The sequence below is a fragment of the Gracilinanus agilis genome, chromosome 1 (assembly GCF_016433145.1).
Source record: "Gracilinanus agilis isolate LMUSP501 chromosome 1, AgileGrace, whole genome shotgun sequence".
Lineage (NCBI taxonomy): Eukaryota > Metazoa > Chordata > Mammalia > Didelphimorphia > Didelphidae > Gracilinanus > Gracilinanus agilis.
Window position 1 is genome coordinate 47,351,205 of NC_058130.1, and position 22,866 is coordinate 47,374,070.

General features: G+C 41.2%; 1 protein-coding gene across 1 annotated transcript in view; it reads right to left on the reverse strand.

Moving 5' to 3' along the window:
* The window catches only part of SUMF1 (sulfatase modifying factor 1), a 104,121-nt gene that overhangs the window by 8,093 nt on the left and 73,162 nt on the right, over nt 1-22,866 (reverse strand). The window contains exon 8 of the mRNA XM_044662828.1: nt 3,887-3,946. Coding sequence (XP_044518763.1) covers nt 3,887-3,946 — 60 coding nt within the window. The remainder of the gene's footprint in view (nt 1-3,886; nt 3,947-22,866) is intronic.

A 22,866-nucleotide genomic window follows, 5' to 3' on the forward strand; every position in this document is an offset into this window, starting at 1 on the left:
TATTGATTCTAAGATGAAAGGTTTAGGTTTTAAAAAAAAGAAAATAACACACGACATGAGAGAGTCTGTGCTGTCTGATAAAGTTAAAGGTTGTCACAGGGATTTACCCAATTCAGTTCAAAAACATTAAGTGCCTGCCACATGCCAGGTACTGTCCTATGTGCTATATACAAAGATAAAAAATAAATTCCTTCCCTAAAGGAGCTTATGTTCCACTGGATGATAAAGCGTATAAATTTATAAAATATTTTAAGGAAATGGAGAACATTAAAAACTAGAGGGCTCTGAGATGCTGACAACTATTTCTCCCATCTCTTTATCAATGGCTATTCACCTGCATAGTTTATTTACAAAGATGAATAATGTTTAGAGTTTACAAAGCTAAATGGAAGAGGCAGAGACAGTCCCTAAAGATGGTGAGATCTTCCAAATACTCCTATTAGTTATGACATTCCTATGACTGATCATGCCCAGAACCTGCTGAGATCAATAATTGCTCAAGAGTTTGGTCTTTTTACAGTGGAAAACCCAAACCAAAGAAGAATGCCAAACCTTACAATTCTTCCATCAGTGTATATGTCTTAACCAGACACTATGCATAGCCAATGAACAGGCTGAGAACTGAACAGAGAGAGGAGGGCTAGCTGGACTGCCTTTAGGAAACTTCCCAAGACTGTAGAAGACACTAAGCTTCTACTTAAAGCAAATGTCTCTTCTCTTAATGACAGCTGCAAGTGGTATGGTTCTTGGAATATCACAGCACCTGGTGGTCAAATAAGGGGTAATGAACACAGGCAGGCTGATACGCACTAAAAGCTGAACAGAGGGTAAGTTTTATTTTAACTTGAGAGAAGATCCAAAATATTCATACCTGAACCTGTAAATAAGACCATTCTAACAGTAGTGCTACCTTCCCATGGTCCTATGACATTCACATGACTCTCAGTACCACTGAAAGAATAGTTCCCTTTCAAGCATCACCTCCCCACAAGAGGCCCACTTCTAGAGGACCTAGGGGGATTTGTAAGTCTTCTTCCAGGAAACTACCACTACCACCACCACTACTACTACTCAAAAGTCCCTGAATGGGACAAGTAGATCTGTCTATTTATCAGTTCCAGATCCTCTCCTGAAATCTTTGAGATTAGAATGAGGACACAGATGGTGGGTGGTCCTGGTGGATGGGTCTGTGTCTCTCTCCTTTGTAGGTGAATCTGTTTCTGCATATCTGTCTCTCTGTCTCTCTGCTTATTTTCTTCTACTGAGAACTCCTGAAGGATCAACTCAAATATATGAACTTCAGCATTAATGTAGTATCAACTCCTTTTTTTCCTCATTGCCTCTCCATATCAAGAATTTAACTGCATTTCTTCATAAATGCCAGGGAAAAAAGTGAATTCACACTTTTTCAAAGAGCTTAACTTGCCCAGAGAAAAGTCAAGCTCATATCTTTCTCATTTTTGTTCCAGGAATTAATTGTCCTCTAAGGCATACCTGGACAGCCCCATAAAGGTTTAATAGAGAGTCCCCCCATATTTCATAAAAACCATCTAGATTCTACCAATCGGTCCAAGTGCATATGCGCAAGTAGTTTTTAGTTGAAGAATCCAAAGGCAATAAAATTCATTGTAAGAGGGAAAGAAGGAAAGAATTGTACATACACAAGATTTAAGATGTTTTTACGAATTTAAAATTAAAACAATGAGTGTTCAACATAAAGATTATTGGTAAGTGTCCCATCATAGAAATAGAGAAATAATTCAATGACACACTCTATGAACTTCTACCAAAATAAGTAAATAAGGAGGGAATTACTTGTTCAACAGCCTCAAGTCCATTTACCTTCTGGTGGGAACCTAAACCACAGTGTATGGATATGAGATGGGGTGAAGAAATGTGTAAGACCCTGTAGGAAAGAGGAAGTTACCAAAATGTCAGAGTTGGCCCAATATAAGTTTTGTCACCTTATGAAGAACCTTATGAGTTGCTTGAGTGCTTTCTGTATTTGTTACCTGGCTCTTGTGAGCCTTCTACATCTCTTGCAGTTTTTTTACAATGAATAAAAATTAAATATTAAAATTAAAAGAATTTTTTAAAAAATATTGAGATGCCTTTAGGTCCTATAGCACTTGTATAAGAGCTAGGGTATCTTTTTATCCACATTCAGGAAACCTAGACAAGAACTACACACTTAAGTTTTATTTTGGAGATTTCCTTTGAATAAACTCTAGAGTGGAAGCATAATTAGTCAAAGAGAAAAATATGATCCTTTAGGGTAGGTCTGACCCTATCTGGGTAAGAACCAAGATTTCGAGGACTTAGGGCCATGGTCCCCAAGGCTTTATTTTGAGACAGTATGGTACAATGGAAAGAGTGCAGCCTTAGAGCCAAAAGAAATAGTTAGAATCCTCAATGTGTGGTGATTTTCCTTCTTTGGAGCTGACTTTCCTCATCTAGAAAATGAAGAATTGGGACTAGATAACTTAGAAGATTCTTTTGAGCTTTCAAACACTTCTAGAATTTAACAACTATTCCTCCTTGCATAAGCACAAACCTATATGTGAAAATAAAATGGAAAGAAATTTCTGTAGGCAATTTAAGGAAATTGGGCTTATCTTCTTTTCTACTAAACCTACATGCATTAGCAAATGCCTCTCCCTAATTGAAAAATCGCATGGACCATGATGCCAGGCTTCTCATAAGTCTTGGATCATCTGAACTAAGTGAATTAATAAAAGAAGTATCCCAAAATCACCATTTGTAAAGAGACATTTTTGCATGAGGAAGAAAAGAGCCTGGATCATTAAAAATACATAGCTTAGAGGGAAAATGTGGTAAAATGAAAAAAAGCACTGGTTTGGAGTCATGGATCTACCAACAAAAAGCTTTATCACTGTTCAAGTCCCTTACTCGCATCATTATCCTCATCTGTAAAATGAGGATAATAATACTTGTGTTATTTGCCTACAAACGTCGCTGTGAAGAAAGTAATTTTGCAAACAGTGAAGCACTACCTAAATGTGGGTGACTATTCGCATTACTTCACCTCAGGTCAAGTCATGTTCCAAATTCCTTCTGCTTGTGGCACAGGAAACTCAAGTTATTCCTACAAAGGAGGCTCTGTCAGCAAAAGGGTAAAAAAAGCAAAGCAGAAAACCAAAGTACAAATACAAATCACAGAGGACGCATGCAGCACATGTACCAGAATTCTTTCAAGAGATCAGCTCACAGTGGGTTTCCAAAGTCTACTATCTGTCATTTTTTTTGTTGTTGTTAAAGTCTCATTCTAATCCCCTAGAATTCAGGAGAGTCTTTAGAACCTAGTATACAAATCTGATCTACTGGTCCTATTCAGGGAAGCCAACCATCACTGTAGCGGTAGTGAGACTAGTGATGTTGATGGCAGTATTTGTAATAGAGGTGAGGGTGAGGGTGAGAGGGTGGTGTAGCAGTCCTGGCAGCAGCTGGGGGTACATTTATGGTCATGGGGATGGTCACAGCAGTAGCTGTGTGGATGGGGATGGTGTAGTGGCAATACTAGTAACGCTGCCCAGCAGAAGAGAGGTGGCTGCCTCTCCCAAGCCCTCTCAGCCTTACCGACAAACGTGTGCACCATTAGGGATATGCGCATCGTTCCCAGAGTCTCAGCCCCAGAACTGCTTCCAGATAAAACAGATACATGAGGAGCCGTGTGTGGCCCTCCTCCGGGCAGTCTCAGCAGCCCCAAAAAGCTCTGAGGAGCCCCTGGCTGTCCGCAGCCCCAGTACTGGGTCACCAGGTCCTCCTGGCTGCTGTGCTAGGGGAGCTTGGGCCAGGCTCCTGAATACACAGAGGAGGCTCCACACACATGTTCTCACGTGCAGGTGTGTTCTCCAGTGACTCTCACCTTATGACACATGTAGGATCCTCCCTTCTTCACTCGGTCACTCCCGGACGGGGGCCCCTTCTGTGGACAGAGAGGATAAGCTGTCAGGTCAGAGAATGAGAGAGTCGGTCACTGGGGGAGAGCAGTGGCCGCTCCTGTGCCCCCAGCCCTTCCTCCTCCCCTGAAGCACACAGAAGCTCTGCTTGGCTGGCCCAGCCCTCCTTCCCTCTGGCCCTGGACCCAAGCTCTGGGCCCTTCTCCTACCCAAACCTCTAAGGCCCAACCCGATGCCCATTTCCCCTTCCTGGACTGCTCAATCTACCTTCCCAGCCTCTAAATTCCTCTAGCACTGACTAGAGCACTTCCTCATAGGCTGCTCCTTTCCATCCATCAGTCACTTCGTCAGAAATAGAGAGCATATATTATATATAATCAGCACCTCTGATGTTCCAAGCAGGGCCCAGGCACCGATGACACAGAGACTCCTTCTATGCCGGGAAGATATCTCTCTCTCTCTCTCTCTCTCTCTCTCTCTCTCTCTCTCTCTCTCTCTCTCTCTCTCTCTCCTCTCTCTCTCTCTCTCTCTCTCTCTCTCTCTCACACACACACACACACACACACACACACACACAAGTGCTGAGATAAAGGGTGGCTCTTGGCAGGTGGAGGCCTGGAGGCCTTGGGCCCTGGGGGAGGGGGAGGAGCAGGTAACAAAGGCCTGGGGAGAAAGTAGCCCCAGTGCTGAGCTGTGAAAGGGAACAGACTCAAAGTGGTGCAGGGGAAGGGGCACATTCTGGCTGGGAGCAGCTCCTCCAGACACGCAGTTGAAGGCCCCCTTGGAAGAAACCTGATTAATCAGAGCACGAAGGGATGAAGGTTCTTACACAAAATGAGCAGGTGAGCTGCCCACAGCAGTCCTCGCAGCAGATCCTTCTGGGCCTGCTCCTTCCAGGAAGGCGGGCACGCACTGACTGTGCCCCCGGCCCATGCAGTCGATGTGGGCACTCCCACGTGGGGAGCCCGGGGCAAAGCGGGACACGGAGCAGAGAGCTCAGGTGGGCTCACTGTGGGGGGGTGGGAAGGACGTGGAGTCACTTTCTAATCATCTTTGTTCAGAAATGACGAGAAAGAATTCTACAGCTGCCCCCTTGTTTACTACATGTGAGAGACATTTGGACTTGCTCCAGGAGACGGTCCCCTCATCATCTCTTCTTGGGCACTTCAGAGTCAAAAATGTAAAGAGCCGCGCTGATTCCAGGCACAGCTGCCCCCCAACTTTAAAACTTCGACCCGGTGCAAAGCTGTAGAAGAAGCTGCGCTCATCTCCAGAGGTAAGCGGTATCCCTCTCAGAAGCGTTTCCAGTTCCGAGGGGGCTGCTCGTTGGGGCCTAGGGTTTTTCCACTCTCTTCACTGCTTAAAGCTGCTACAAATAAAACTTCATCAAAGATCACAAACTAAATTCTTCAAATCCTCAAAGGCTCAAAGGATAAAAATTAAGCTTTAATGCTGAGCTATTGGTTTGTTGGGGACCAGCACCCTGTACCCAGGTCTCCACTGGCGAGGATGAAAATGAGACCCTCAATAAGCAGGGAGGCAGGTGCTTCCCTTGGCAGGCCTGTTCTGCTCTAATGAACATGTACATGTTCACAGGGAGAGGCTCAGCATTCTAAACCCTCAGCAATGAAGTGGCAACACGCTCATTGGTGACCTCTTAGCGGCACCCCAACAGTCACTCCAAGTCAAGTACATCCGTGTTCAGCGCGCACTCGCTCCGGTGCTCTCCATTGCTTGCACTCAAGGAGCAGACCGACAAGTTATGGAAAGGACACCTCCAAAACCGGCGAGAATACAAAGGAAGTCCCTCAGAAGGACGCCAACATCAAAAGCAAGGAGGGGGCCCTTCTAGCTCAGGCACAGTCCAGGCATTGAGGAAACACAGAGTGGTGGCAGCTGGAACACAGGGACAAGGAAAGGGAGCAGCGACTGGCAATGGAAGCCCGCCTGGGATGGTGATGGAATGGAAAGAACACTGGGCGGCTGTGTAAATGTGAAAAAAACCAGCTGCAAGGACTTCAGTTTACTCATCTGCAAAACCGGAATGAAGACATTTGCCCTCCACCCTCACAGGCTCATTCTGCAAAGGGGAATTATGAGAAGGAATGAAAAGGAGGCAAGGAACGAGATATATTAAAGAGTTAAATTAGCAAATAGATCAGAGTGTGGGGGGAGGGAGGGAGACAGAGACGAGGGCACATTTTCTAACATGAGAGAAGCAGTTTCTGATATCCTAAATAGAAATAGAAATCAGAAAAAAGAACAGAATTTAGAGGGAGAACATGGGTCCAACTGTGGACATCTTGATTTTGAGGAACTGGTCTGTCCAGTCCATCCTTCACTGGGCTTTCAAATTAATATTCCTAATGCATGACCCTGACCATGTTACCCTCCTATTCATAAACTCCAGTGGCTACCATCACCTCCAGGAATAAATATAAATTCCTCTGTTAGGCATTCAAAGGCCCTCTCTTCCCTTTTTAGGCTTCTCATTACTCCCTTTCATGTATTCTGTGATCCAGTGGCACCAGCCTCCAGGCTGTTCCATGAACTGGACATTTTCTTTTCACCTTTACCTTCTTCTGTCTTAAGAGTCAATACTGTTTTATCATTTTCAAGGCAGAAGAGCTATAAGAGTTAGCCATCAGGCCACACAGCTAGGAAGTGTCTGAGGCCTCTCATCTATAGACCTGGCCCTTAGGCCCCTGCGACACCTAACTACTCCCTCTCTGGGCACTTTCATTGCCTGGCTTCTGTGCTTCTAATGCCGTCTCCCCTCGTCTCAGCATCCTGGCTTTCTTCAAGTTCTGGGTAAAATTCCACTTTCTACAAGGAACCTTTCCTGATCTCCCTAATGATAGTGCCTTCCCTATGCTGACTTTCTCCAATTTACTCCAAATGTAGCTTTTTTGCACATGGCCACTGGCATGTTGTCTCCTTACTGGGTGGTGAGCTCCTTGGGAGAAGGGGTTGACTTTTGCCTTCCTTTCTTTCCCCAGCACTAGACCAGAGTGTAAATGACTGTTAACTGAATGGCACAGCTAGTTGGAAATGTCCTCTGGGGTATGAGCATTTGAAATTAAAACTGGAATTCAATAAAAAAGCCAGAACAGAAAATGCAGATTACTCACATAGACAAGCATTTATTAAGCACCTACCTGGAAAGCAGGCAGTTGTTAAAAGGTGGAAGGCCTTGACAACCAGGCTACAAAGTTTTCATTTTTATGCTATAGGCAACGAGGAGTCACTGAAGGTTTTGCTGCAGAAGAACGACACAGTCAGACCTGTGCATTATGCTGCTGTTTTGCCAGCTATGTGAACAGTGGTTTGGAAAGGGAAGAGTCTGGAAGCAGGGGGGTTATGAGGTTATTATGAAGTTATTCTGGTGAGAGGTCACAAGGACCTCTACTAAGGTGGTGATTATATGCATTAGATATAGAACTGATCAGACATGGCAAATGATAGAATAAGAGAAAGAGAGACAGACAGACAGCCAGAGACAGACAGAGAGAGACAGAGAGAGACAGAGAGAAAGAGAAGGAGCAGTAAATGACAACTCCTCTGTTTTAAGCCAGGATAAGTGGAGAAACTGGTGCCATGACTCAGAAATAGGGAGATCAGGAAGAGCAGGTTTGGAGAAAGGAGTGATAAATTCAATGTATGGCAAGCTCAAGAGTGTTGTGAGACGTCTACGTGGAAATGCCCATCTGAAATATGGGAGTGACGTTTAAGGTGAAGGCTAAAAACACAGACCTGGTTGTCAACAGCAGAGAAAGAGTAAATTGCAGTAGAAGGCAAAGAGAAAGTACTCAATAAGAGAGAACAAAGAAAAGAAGAGAATCAAGGAGAGTCAAGGACAGAGCCTGGTAGTTGACTGACTGAATGTGTACAACTGTGCTTGGGGGCAGGTCACCCCAGATGATACCCAGCCATGAGTTTGTGATCCCTGGCTCTCTGTGGGAGGGGGCAGGGATATGGTGGCCTCAGAAAGAAGCCTGATGAGGAAGGTGGGAACAGAAACCAGGCTACAAGAGATGAACAAATGAATGGATGGTGAAAAAGCAGAAGCCCTGAGTACAAATCACTTTTTTTCAGAAATCTGACAGCAAAGAAAAGGAAAAGAGTCAGCCAAACTTTGAATTCAACAAAATCATCAATTAAAAGATATGAGCTCTACCATGATCACTTCTGTCCCAATGGAACATAGTAATACACATTATTAAAGAATATACATATATATGTAAATATGCATATACACACATATAGGTGTATATGTAAAAGCTTTAAAGTCATAAAACTGCATATCCTGTATGTATACACACACTACTATACATACATTGACACATACATACATTCGTTAATAGTCCACAAAGCTTTACAAATAAAGTCATTTCCTTGAATATTGACAGACAAGTAATTACAAATGTCTGATAGGCCATTTTACTGAAAAACAGAAAAAAAACAATGTATAATTGAAGGGGAAAAGTCTCATTTCATATGCACAAAGGAAAGGGCACACAAATCACTGTCAAGGCTGCCCATCACTAGGAAGGCTGCTTCTGCAGGGCGTAAGAACAAGATGTATCTGTACTTGCCTGTGTTTATTTTTCTGCTTGTATTCCTATACAAAAAAGCCACATTAAAGACCTATCGAATCACCCAGAAAGTTCAAGTGAAAGAAAACAAAGAACAGTGGGTCTTTGCAAATCACACCAAACAAGAAGAAAACTAGCCCTGAATCTTTAATGCTACACTCAGATGGAACTTAAACACTTAGCAAGATGCTGCCTACGTGCTTTGAATATTCCCTCTCCATATGTAACCATATGCAATTAGTTGGCCTGGTATATTTTATTTGAAAAAAGAAGATGGACTATTGTTAATCAGTTCACCTCAATAAACACTTATTTGTGCCAGGAACTAGAATACCAGGCCCCCTGGAAACACAAAGGCAAAACCAAACCATCTTTGCCCTTAAGAAAGTTACATTTGAACTGAACAATGGACAAACTGGGAAAGTAGGATACCACCTAATCTAAAGAAGAAAGTTGATAATTCCAGTGTGTGAGTAAAGTTTCCCAGAGTGGGCAGCAGCTAATCTAAGGCTTGAAGTCCCACTGTACTTTGCCAGGGTCAGATCCTACCTGAACTTCTGTATTCAGTTCTAAAAATCACATTTGTGGAGGGACAAAGAATGTGTCCAAGGATTGCAGCCAGACTGAGGAAAGAACTGAAGACTCCCTGCAAGAATCACTGAAAGGAAGCAGAGATGTTTAGCCTAGAGAAGTTAAGATTGGAGGAGAATGTGGTAGTCATATTTAAGTACCTGAAAGGCTATCCTGTAAAAGAGGAATTCGACTTTCTCAGTTTGGCTCTAAAGAAAATAACTAACTAGATACAAGCTGTAGAGAGGATTAATATTTTAAAATTTAAAAACAACAAACAAACCCTTCCAAATAATTCAAATTTTTCTGATGTGGGCTCCTTGGGAAGGGGGTGGTTCACTGGAGATCTTCAGGATACAGAGAGATGAGCCTTTGTGCACATCCTAGCCCACATTCCTATTCAATGACGAGCAGAGCTACATGACTTCAGATATCTCCTCCATCTCTGATATTACTGTGTGAGAATCCAATAGAGACTCTCTCTAGTCTTTAATCTGCCACTTACAAGCTGAGCAACTGTAACCATGCCATTTCATCTCTGGGCCTATTTCCTCATCAGTAAAATTCCTAAGAGGGCCTAGAGCCATTCTAGTTCTCATTCTCTACATCCTGTGTCCCCGGAGCATGGGACTTCAGAAGGCACTACTAGATTAATTATAAAGAGTTCAATGCCAGTCACTGGAACTCAAAAAAAAAAAAAAAAAAAGGATAAAAGCATGAGTTCATGGGGTCTAGGAGGATAGGCAGGAGCTCTGGGTATAATATTCATGGTCACTGGAGGGAGACTCATGATCCATTTCAAAACACCAGGAAATGGGGACTGCATAAAAGCCTTGCAACATGAATGCACAACCTCCAACAGAAGGAAATCTGTGCAAAGTGCAAGTAAACTATGAGGAAGCAAGTTTCACTTGTTTAAGTGGAAGTAAGCATGCAAGTGGAAATGACTAATTGAAGCCTCCCAAGATTAGCAATCTCAGACATTACCCATGGTGATAGTCTCTGGCATCAAAAAGAGAAGAGATTCTCTTTTTGGACAGACACAAGCTCAGAGAGAGACAAAGATCCACCAAAAGCTCAGAGCACAATGGTTTGGTTCTAATGGCAGAAAGAGATAACTGATTATTAAAGATCCAACGCCATTTCCATTACCTTTCCACTAAGTCCTCCTTATAGGGATGAGAACCTAAATCTAAAAGAGAACAAAACATTTCCCCTCTAGAACATTAAACAGAGTCCTGGCCTCTGTCAAAGAATAACCACCACCATTATCAATTAATTATCTTTTTACCCAATGGCTTTTGTTCAAAGCTGCCACCATCATTAGAAAGAAACTTGTTTGATTCCAGCCATACTCCCTAATGTTCTGGGTCCTTGCAACCATCCAAGGATTCTGGTACAAACCCTGCCAAGTCTGGAAACATGAACCTTCTCCCCTTGTTTTTCCTTTGAGCCCAATGAAACCACTACCTAGTAAGTAGAAGGGGAAGCAACGAATTAAATCTACATTTTAGAGACGAAAAAAACAGCCACCACAAATCATCATTCATATGAGAATTTCAGTCAGGGGTTCATCTTAAGGATGAAGAGAGCAAAGCGGTTCCCCTTCCAGGTGAGTATTCTCTCAGAAGTAAGTGATCGATTCAAATCAGAGCCCTCCCAAGGTACTCAACCTGCTCCCCATCTTTACACCTTCAAATCCCATTTACTAATCCAAGACCCTTAGTCATCACTTCTCAGGACAGTCTCTTGAAAACAAGAAATGATCTCTTGATAACTCTATTTCCTTGAAGGCCTCCGCAACCCTCAGAGACCAGATGGCTTCGAGTCTTTGAAATTGAACATCACAAAACCAATGGAAATGTGTGTCGGCATGGGGGGGTGCAGGGGGTGAAGGGGAAAGTAGGGGCATGAATCATGTAACCATGTTAAAAATGAATATTAATAAATGTTAAAAAAAAAAAAAAGAAATTGAACATCACAGTGACCACCTATCCTAGTTTTTCAAAGAATATTCCTCAAAGCAAAGTAATGTTTCCTTATAACATCACCTTAATTGCCAAACACCCAGACCCCAAGCAGCCTCCTTACTCTTCAGATTTATCTGGGTCCTCCCCCAGGGCCATGTCTAGTGCTGGACCTCAAGTGAGGGAACAAGAAGCCAATCAGATTTTCCACCCAATCTAGATCCTGCTGGTCTATCTCTCCCAACCCCAAGTCATTGTCCTTCCCTCCTCAATGAATTCAGTGCTTGGCTCATGGTCTTTCTCTCCTCTCCAATTCCTGTCCTCATTCTAGGGGACTGACATACCCATAGATGCTTCCTCAAATAACCTACATTCCCAGTTCCTCAATCCCCTCAATTCCCATAACCTACTCCTCCACTCCATCTCAGCCACACAGTGATGGTCTTGCCATCACACACAAGTTGCAATTTCATATTTACAAACTCTGAAATGCCTTTGTGTATTGTAACCTTTAATTTTATACTTAGTGCCAATTCTGACTACCATTCTCTCCATCCTTCAGGTCCCTTCTAGGCTATAACCCTGAACTGGCTCCTCTTTTCTCTGTAAACCCATTGCTGAACTGTTTTAAAAATAGCTTTTTTAATGGGGGGAGGGTAGGGAAGGGGGACACATGGGAGGAGGAAATACTCAACCCAAGGACAGCACACAGCAGTAATTACTCTGCAATATATATATTTAGATGAAACTCAAAAAGACCCATAGAGAAAGTTCAGTGTGTCTTCCCCACTTCTCTTCCAGGCCATCACTCCTGCATTGGCTACATCCTCCTCTCTTTCCTATACAACCCTTGGTGAGGCAGATTCTACACTACCCTCTATTCTCATATGCCTCATGGTACTGGCAATCGTGTCTAATCAAACCCCAACTGGATTACTCTCACCATCTGCTTCTTTTACTCCTATTCACATGTTGTTGGAAGAAATCACATAATATATACCTACCTACTAGGCTGTTTCTGGCCCCTCTGCTTCTCTGGCATTTCACACATTACCAAGGCATAAAATTAAGTGTTTCTAGCATCTATGAGCCAACAGTTTAACAAAGCAGATCAAAGCTGCTTGATAATGTCCAAGTAGCCCGGGAAGCTGGCATCTGAGAACATAAAGATGACCTTCCACTGATATCTAGCCTATCCTGAAACTGGCAATGTTCCCATTAGAGGATTTTCAATCCATACAAGAAATTGCAGGAATTAAGGAGTGAATTTCTCCTGGAGAAGCTTTAACTTCTACTTCTGCCTTCCTTCCCATGTGTTGCCGCCTGCCACTCTCAGGTCTGCTACTGCACAGCCACCTTCAGGAAAGACCAAAGTTTATTATTTTGACTTCACAAAAACAAATGGACCTCCCTTCCTAACGTTTCTTAGAAAACCAGCCACCTTGGGAATATCTGAAGATGTTTTAAATACAGTTTTTATAATCTTCAAACAGAGGGAGCTACATAGCCCAAGTTCTGCACAAAAGCAATAATTATTCTGAAATCAATTCAGAGGAATTTCAAAGGGACCTACAGTGAAAGTTGAATGACTTTTTCCCAAAGCACTAAAGTGTCACAAGCAAAAACTAACAAGTAAACAAACAAACAAAAGAAGCCCAAACCATCTTAAGCATAACAAATTGGGATTCTTCTTTAAAAGATATAGAGAAATGTGAGACTGAAAGGGCACTTTAGGCCTCATTATAATCTTTGCCCATATGCGTTCCTTTGAGAACAAAGGCATACTGGGACATGTAGCCAAAAGCTGTGGTCTTGTGAACACAGAGCTTCTAGCCAAGCCTTCAACTTGTCAGATCATACAAATCCTCCACAGGTACAGCCACTAGAGCTGAAGCATTCAGGACAAAGAAAAACAATCTTGCTGTGGTTTCAGAGCAGCATCTTGTTAAAAATGAGGAAAGAAATTTTTACTGCAAGTTTTTCTGATAAGGCTTCATTTCTTGGATATGTAGAGAATTGAGTAAAATTAATAAGAATATAAGTCATTCCCCAATTGATAAAAAGTCAAAGGAGGTAAACAGGTAGTTTTCAGACAAAGAAACCAAAGCCATCTATAGTCATTTCAAAAAATGCTCCAAATTACTTCTTATCAGAGGACTGTAAATGAAAACAATTCTGAGGCACCACCTCACACCTATCAGACTGGCTAATATGACAGAAAAGGAAAATGATAAGGGCTGGAGTGGATATAGGAAAATCATAACACCTATGCAGTACTGGTGGACTTGTGAATTGGCCCAACCATTCTGGAGAGCAATTTGGAACTAGGACTAAAAAGCCAAAACACTGTGAATATTCTTTGATCAGTATACTAGTTCTGGATCCCAAAGAGATTTTTTTTTTAACCCTTAACTTCCATCTTGGAGTCAATACTATATATTGGCTCCAAGGCAGAAGAGTGGTAAGGGCTAGGCAATAGGAGTTAAGTGACTTGCCCAGGGTCACACAGCTAGGAAGTGTCTGAGGCCAGATTTGAACCTTGGACCTCCCATCTCTAGGCCTAACTCTCAATCCACTGAGCTACCCAGCTGCACCCCCCTCCCCAAAAGAGATTTTTTTTTAAAAAGACAAAAATATTTCTAGCAGCTCTTTCTGTGGAAGTAAAGAATTGGAAGTTGAGGAGATGCCTATCAATTGGGGAATGGCTAAACAAGTTGTGGTAAATGATTATAATGGAATACTATTGTGCTATATAAGAAATGACAGGCAGACTGCTTTCAGAAAAAGCTGGCAAGACTTACAAGAACAGATACAAAGTAAAGTGAGCAGAACCGGGAAAATATTATATACAGTAACAGCTGGTCCACTGAGGATGACTTAGCTATTCCCAGTTTTGGGTCCCAGACAATGACCCAAGACAATTCCAAAGGACTCATGTTGAAAAATGTTATCTACCTCCAGAAGTAAGGGCTGATGGAGTCTGAAGGTAGGTCAAAGCATATAATTCTTCACTTTATTTTCTTCATGGGTTTTTGTCTTTGGTGTGTGTTTTCTTTCACATGACTAATATGAAATATTTTGCATACCTAAACATACATATATAACCTATATCAAACTGCCTGCCTTTTCAATGAGGGGAAAAGGGAGGGAGGAAGGGAAGAAAAGAATTTAAAATTCAAAATGTTAGAAAATTAATGCTAAAAAGTTTCTACATGTAATTTGAAAGAAAATTAAACCCTTTTTAAAATGAGGAAAGAGGAGGGATGGGAGAGAAGAAGAAAGGATGAAAGAAGAAGAAGAAAAGGAAGAGGAGAAATTAAAAGATTTTTGTCCTATAGCAGGGAGGAAAGTTGTAGAAATTATTATTACTGCCTATTTAAAGTATTTTTGCCATTGTAAAAGTTCAGTGATAGAGTTCTGGAAAGCCACTTTCTGGTTGAAGGGTAGCACTTAAGTCAGACCTTTTAGAGACAGTGTGTCCAAACTGTCTAAAAGGCCTCAAGCCTCCTGTGAGACCCCTGCATTTCCCTAGACGGAGGAGGGAGGAAGTACTGGCATTGGGCTGTTGGGCAGAGAGGTGTGTGGAGAGGGAGAGGGGAGCAGCCCCCTCTAGTACATGTGCCCTGGGTCCACCAACATGGACCAGAGCTATCAAAAGATGACCTGGGAAGAGGAGGAGGGAACTGGCTAACTAAACCCAATTAAGCCCGGAGCTCAGCACCTGTTCACCATCTCTTCTACATGAAGGAGCTGGAGGCATCCCCTCAGACTGGAGCCAGGAACTCCATGGGAACTACAGAAGGCTCAAGTTTTGAAACAGGAAAAAAAAGTCATCTGTTCCTGAAGATAGAGAGGGAGCAAATGCAGCTCCAGGAAATGACAGTGCCCATCACTGAGGCCACAGGACAAGAGAAGACCCAGATGCTAGCCCAAAATAAGCAGGGGGAAGGCAGATTTCACCTCTGGTTAGAGAACAGACCGCCAGGACTGAGAAGGACATACGCAGGGGAAGAGATATCCTTCCAATTATGCCAGCCAAATCACTCAGTGGCTCCTGTGGTCGTCTCAGGAGAGGGTTTCTGAATTTTGGAAGAGTGTGAGGGTAACATGAGAACCATTTCCAACCCAAACAGTATTCTCTCTTTAAAACCAATCTGCCCCAGCATGGAGGCTACCCTGTAAGTAAAAAGAAAACAGCATTTCTTCCACATTTCTGACTTCACTCCTGCTAAGTGAACGAGAGCTCCAGTTCTAAGCTTCATCAATCTGGCTGTCTTTCTTCACAATGAGATGGCAGGTGGCTCACCCTTTCCCTACAGACATCACACCTGGATATACCAGTATTTTAACTCAGTTTTTCCCCTCTAAGTCCAGTGCCCTATCTATTATGTAAGGGATGGAGAACCAGCCTAGAAGTCAGGAGATCTAGGTTCAAGTTTTGCCTCCAACCCATACTAGCAGAATAACTCTGAGCAAGTCAGTGTCCCTGAGGAAACCCTCTAAAACTCTAAAAATACAAAAAGGGTAATCTGCTTTAGAAGGCTTTTTTCTCTGAGCTCCCCATAACAATGAATTCATAAATGAAGCCCCCACCCTCAACTTTTCTTCTACATCAAAAAATTTCTTTTTTTTTAAAGTCTACATTTCTTTGAAGCCTTTTCCAAAGGCTTTATTTCACTTGTTTAAAAAGATTTTTGATTTCCACACCTATAGGGACATACACAGATCAAAGGAGATCAAAGCTGGACCACAAAGAGATGACTGCTAGTTCTAAGGTCCTGGAAGAGGCTGGACAGAATGACCTCAAGGGTTCAGCTTAGTTAACAGATTAGCCTTAGTTAGAAGACGGAGGAACTTCTATGAGCAGAGGAGAGACTTGATAATGATGGCAAGGAAGTATGAAGAATGAAGGAGAGTTAAGGGACCCTCACCCAAGACGATGATCAGACTTCCCAATAAGAAAGAAGAATGCAGCCAGATACCCAGATGTGCTACAGCTAAAGAGCAGTCACATGAACATGAAAAAAGTCATGGATTATCATACGATCAAAGATGTGCAGCCAAAAGGTATCTTACAGGCCAATGTGGTCAACTTACCTCCTTTTACATTTGAGGAAACTGAGACTAAAAGATTTAAATGACTTGTCCAGCCAAGGTCACATAGTAAGTTTGTATCTGGGGTGGAATTTTAATTCAGGCTATCTTGACTCAAGCCCTAAGAGTATTTCTTTTAGACCTATTCTTCCCTTGGTCATAACTCAATACATATTGACCCTACGAAATCAAGTGAGACGAAAAAGAGCCACTTTCAGCCAAAACCCAGGAAATGAATGGAAGTAGACCCTCCCGAGATCTATAATAGAAGAAATGTGAAAGTCAACTGGTATTTTAAAAAAATTATAACACTAAAAACCCACAGTTTTGTTGAGTTTTTTAAACACCATAAACCTGGCTGCTAATAACTTATTGTTTATTCTGTATAGATTGTAGCATAGGAAGAAGCTAGTGAGTGAACACACTCTGGGATCATTTAACAAAGGGAATCATTTGCTATTTCCTAGAAATGACAGTGATTTTCTTCCTAACTGGAATTCCAAACAATGTTAACATGTCTGTTTGGTTTTTTTAATTATAGAATAATTTTATTTTATTTTATTTTTTTAAACTCTTAACTTCTGTGCATTGGCTCCTAGGTGGAAGAGTGGTAAGGGTGGGCAATGGGGGTCAAGTGGATTATCCAGGGTCACACTGCTAGGAAGTATCTGAAGCCAGATTTGAACCTAGGATCTCCGTCTCTAGGCCTGACTCTCAATCCACTGAGCTATCCAGCTGCCCCCTGTTAACATGTTTTTAATTTCAAAGCACTTCCAGCAAACACTCTCCAAAGAAAAATGGCCCTGAGACTATTTTGAAAATCAAAAGTACATTAATGTCCCAATTTTGTCACATCCCCTCCAACATTCATTACGCTCCCCTGCTATCATTTTAGCCAATCTGCTTGGTGTGAGGTGATACCTCAGTTGTTTTGATTTGCATTTCTCTAATTATTAGAGATTTAGAACACTTTCTCATGTGCTTATTATTGATAGTTTTTATTTCTTTATCTGAAAATTATCTATTCATGTCTCTTGCCCATTTATCAATTGGGGAATGGCTTGATTTTTTATACAACTGATTTAACTCCTTGCATATTTGAGTAATTAGACCCCTGTCAGAGTTTTTTGTTATAAGATTTTTCCCCCCTTTGTTGTTTCCCTTCTGATTTTGGTTGCATTGTTTTTGTTTGTACAAAAACTTTTTAATTTAATATAATCAAAATTATTTATCTTTTAAAATGTTTTTATTCTGTGTTGCTACTCCCACAGTTCTTCTCTAGATATGGATAGTGTTCTTTCTCCTAAGACACTCAGAATTGTCCTGGATCATTGCATTGCTGATAGTACAGAAGCCCATTACATTCGATTTTACCACAGTGTATCAGTCTCTGTGTATAAAGTTCTCCTGGTTCTGCTCCTTTCACTCTGCATCAATTCCTGGAGGTCATTCCAGTTCACATGGAATTCCTCCAGTTCATTATTCCTTTTAGCATGATAGTATTTCATCACCATCAGATACCACAATTTGTAGAACAGAAGTTCTTAAAGAACAATATTTTTGTTTTTGTTGCCTAGACATTACCTAAGTGGCATAGTAGATAGAGCACCATATCCAATGTCAGGAAGAACTGAATTTGAATTCTGCCTCTAGCACCGACTAGTTGTGGGCAAGTCACTTAAAAGCTCTCTGCCTCAGTTTCCTAATCTGTTAAAATGTAGATAACAACTGATAATAACTACCTCATTAGGGTTATTATGAAGATCAAATGGGATCATGTGTAAAGGCTTTGCAAACCTTAAAATATTCCATACCAGCTCTCCTTATTTGTATCCACAAGGGCTAGCACAAAGCATGGCAGAAAACAGACACTGTTGGTCTTTGGACTGAATTAGAAATATGCACCTCCTCCTTTCTTGAACATTGATACAGGGCCCATGAAGAGCTACCAGATAGACTATGTTCATTCCCAAGTCTGTAAAGGGGTGTTTAAGGAGAGGCTCATGTATAAACAATGAGTCTGTAAGCTTTTCAGAATAGACGACTATTGAACATATCATTTAGGCCTTTCCTTCCATGCTACCATCAGAAGGGATCTTTCCTTTGCACAAAAAGCACTTTCTAACACTCTTAATTCAGTGGATCCTTGATCATCAATGTGAATTCTCTTTTCAGTGAAACAGATCTCAGACCATGCATGCTTTTTTGTCCTATGTGACTCTGGTCCACCTCCCCTTCTAAATCCTCCAGGAGAGAGATGGAGAATCTTCTTCTGGTTTTCCTGACATTGTATGGGTAGCAATGCACACTGTATGTCTATGAGTCATTCTTCAATCTCATTACATGGCCAACCTATGTCTTTTCCAATCACAGACATCAATGATGACATTCTGTATGCTTCTCCCTCTTACATGATGATATTCTAACATATGAGTCATTATTGAGCTATAGTTTATTTGGGGATGTCATTCCTCCTCCTCCCCCTCCACCTGAAGGCAAGTTCCACCAAGGAAAGACTGTATCTTAATTATCTTTGTCCCTTTCTCCTTGCCCAGCCCAGTGCTCTGCACACAGAAGACACCTGGGAAACATTTTTTTGAATAATGAATTTCAATCACAATGGATATATGTGTTGAAAATATAAACATATATACACATATGTATTTCAATGAAGTCTACTTTTAATCTGATCTTGTCTTGTTGAACAACCACTTTCTCTATATTGGTACCCAAATTTCACAGCCTATCTCTTATGCCAACTCATTCCCAGTGGTGCTATAAACAATGAAATATCTAATAACCAGGCTGGCCTAGTAAAAAGAGATTTAATAGAGTTTGGTTTCAATTTTCCTGTCAATAAAGTGATGTTCCCCTTGGCTTTCTTTTATATTACAGGGAAGGGAGAAGAATAAACAGGAGATGTTATGAAAGTTCAGAAAAATGAAGCCATAGACAGTATGTTACTGTTTTATTTAACCATGTATTAGGTGATTGTTTCAAAGTTCAGTTTATTAAACCAATAGTACTGAAAAGAGTTTGAGCGAAGAAAGGGAAGAAACACAATATGATGCTAAAGAAGATCTCTAGAAATGACCTTTTATGATCTTGAAGCTCACTTTATATCAAACAACTGAGACAATTCAATACTTGGGAAAAACTACAGCACACGATAGTTGATCCCATTTCCTAAACCAGTGATGAACAAACTTTTTAACAGGGGACCAAAGGAAAGGAAATGCTATCTGTCAGTCTGTTTCTAAGGCAACTCTTTCGAAGTTTCATTGTATCGTATCCTACTCATTGTATTCGTCAGACTAGGAATAATGTCCCACTGCTGGCCGGGACAGAGCATTTCAGGGGGCTACATCTGGCCCTCGGGCTGTAGTTTGCCCATCACTGTCCTAAACCATCATTTGTCATTATACCTTTCCTTTAAAGTGCTGTTCTCATGTTTGTGGCTCACTGTAAAGCTGTATTATGTTGCTATAAATGGCCACTTGGGTCTTGCACCTCCAAAGATGAGACCTAGCCAATGTTGTCCATGTCTCAACATCTAGAAACATGGATTCTGGAACCAGCTCTACAAATGACTGCAGTTCTGGGCAAAGTCACATCCACTGTGTCCAAGAATTTCCCTATTTAAAGAGGATCACCTGCCATTCCTTACTTATCCCACAGCACTGCTATGATGGCATGGCATGAAAGTGTCTAGCCCTTTGAAAAAAGAGCACTATACACACTTTGCACTACTGTTGTACTTTCTATAATTATTGACCTATCTAGCAGCAAAAGAACAAAGAACAATTGGATGACAGTTGAATGGGACAAACTGGCCAAAAAGTCTTCTCTTTAGGTTTAAGAGGCCAACTATGTGAAACTCATGAAAAAGAAATTCAATCCTGTGTTTAAATCTGGCCCCAGACACTTACTGGCTAAACAACCCTGGGCCAATCACATAACCCTTTTTGCCTCAGTTTTCTCATCCATAAAATGAGCTGGAAAAGGAAATGGTGAACCACTCGGTATCCCTGCCAAGAATATCCCAACTGGGGTCATGAAGTCAGTTGCAATTGAAAAACGGAAAAAAAAAAGCCACCACCACAACCTAAAGGCCTGGACCTGTTAGGAAATCCCTCAAATGATCCTATATGTCAGGTAAAATAATCACCATAAAGAGCCTTAAGCAGACCCTTAATGCTGGTGCTGCTCAGATGTCACAAAAGGACAGTGCAAAGCCTGAGAGGTAGAATGGGAGTTCAGGGGGAACTTTGAGGGGGTAGAGTGTTCCCAAGCTAGAAGGCCCAATGGATGTCTATGACCCCCTCCTGGCTTTTTAACACCAAGTGACAGGCCTGTCTGCCCTGCCCCGCTGCCACTTTAGTCTCCACAGAAGAAGTACAGGTCTGGGGCAGTTGCCGAGTTTGCTGTACCCTGGTAACTGGTTTCACAGACGAGGTACTGACACAGAGAAGGCTTAAGTTGTTCATACAAGGTCTCACTCCATTCTAGAAATAAACCTGGGACCCACTAATGAACTATTGGTAAAGCTGAGATCTGGTTCCACCATTTGGGAAAGCAATTTGGAATTAGTCTAGGAAGATTATAAGAACGGCCATATCCTCTGACCCAGAGATTACATTGCTTGACATCTACACCCAAAGGAGGTCAAAGATAGAAAAAGCCTCTTGTACACCAAGATGTTTATAGAAGCTCTTGTGTAGCAGCAGATGTCTAAAAATGGGATGGGTAAACCAACTGTGGCCCATGAATGTGATGACATATCACAATAAATACAAAGAAAATGAGGGAGAAAGGGAAGATTTACATGAACTAATGCAAAGGGAAGTAAGCAGAACTAGGAAAATAGAGATAGTGATGTGAGTATATATACTGATACATACATACATTCACATATGTGCATGTGTGAGTGTATAGAGATACACACACACTATATATATATATATATATGCACACAACAATCTAATGAACAAAACAACAAAATATAAATGATCACTAATTATAATGATCAAGTTTGGTCACAAAGGAACAGAAAAAATGCAAAGAGGAAAAAAATCCTTCTTTTCCTCATAGAAGTGAAGGACTATGGGTGTGAAACATTGCCCATATCCTCAGACTCAGCTGACATGTTGCATAGTTTTGTGAATTGCTTTTCCCCCCACTCTTTTAAATTCTTTGTTACAAGGAATGGCTTAGGGAGAGAGAAATATGGAAATAAAATTGGTGTGAAAAACAAAGGATAACAATTTTTTCAATAAACAAAACTAGGGATTCACAATCTACTGACTTTCTAATTCCCCTTTTAATTACCAGTCTGTTATTGACAAATTTATCATGTCATTTAAGATGACTAATAACCACAGAGAGGAAAATGGTATAAAGTATTATGAGAAAGAAATTATGAGACATGAAATCTGATCCTGACTCTGTGTAATTCTGATAAGAAATGGAACCTCCCTGAATCTCAGTTCAGTGACCTATAACTGGAAGAGGGAAGAGGAAGCAATATTTACTCTACAGCAATAAATCACAAGTATAGAGAAAGAGAATGACATAATATGTACAAGCATAACTCACTAGACAAATGTACTCTATTAGTATTAGGAGTGAATTTATCAATTCTTCATTTAATGTTCCACCTGTTATCCCAAACCATTTTGCTGATCTTTTGTTTCTAAAACGACCCAAACTTTGCAGCATATGGCAATTCCTTCCCTATACAGCTATAAACTCTGAAAGAGCTAATAAAAATCCTTTTATTGAACAAACCAATGTAAGAATAATTTACAAGTTACTCTCTAAAACCCCCAGCAAGTTATACAACAGAAATTCTCTAAACACCAGGCTTATATGAGGGAAAAGAAAAACCAGGCTTGCAAAAATAAAATAAAATATTGTGAATTTTATTGTTACTTTCAGCCCAAATCAGGAGGAGATAAAAGTAATAGGTAGCATTTATATAGCATGTTAAGATTAAGATTTGCAAAGCTCTTTATAAATCAGACCTGAGATACGTTTTAGCTATGTGAGCTGAGCACGTCATTTAATCGCTATCTAACTCGGGTTTCTCATTTGAAAAACAGGTAGAAAATAGAATCAACTTCCCAGGGCCATAAGGCTCAAATGAGATAATAACTATAAAGCACTGAGCACAGTACCTGGCACACAGTAGGTGCTTTATACTTCTACTATTATTACTTCTTCTGATGCCAGATCCAGCACTCTATCCACTATGCCACCTAGCTGCCTCCAATTCAGATAGGAAGAGAAAGTAGAAACTGCTATAAAAGAAAGAACATGCTACGAGTGATTGAAAGCAATGGAAGAACTTGACAATTACAAAATAGTGTTCTTTTTTTTAAAAATCATTTCAGAGAGTTTATCAAAGTTGGACCTTTGTAATGTGATTGTTAAGCTTTAACACATTTACAAAGCCATTCTCATAAGGACTAAGAATAATGTATGAAGGCAAGCCACTAACAATAGGTAAAGAATGTAAAATAATCATTCATCCTCTCCATGAGTTACTCTTCATTGCTTTGAGGTGGCAGGGGAAGGATTCTGGTTCTCAAGGTGAGGTTGGCAGAACTCATATTTACTCTAACCCTAGAACTCTTAAGAGGCCCAAGTACCCCCTTCAAAGAGGTTTATCAGCAGACTAGCCACAAGATAATGAATTTTCTGGCTGAGCCAATTCTTAAA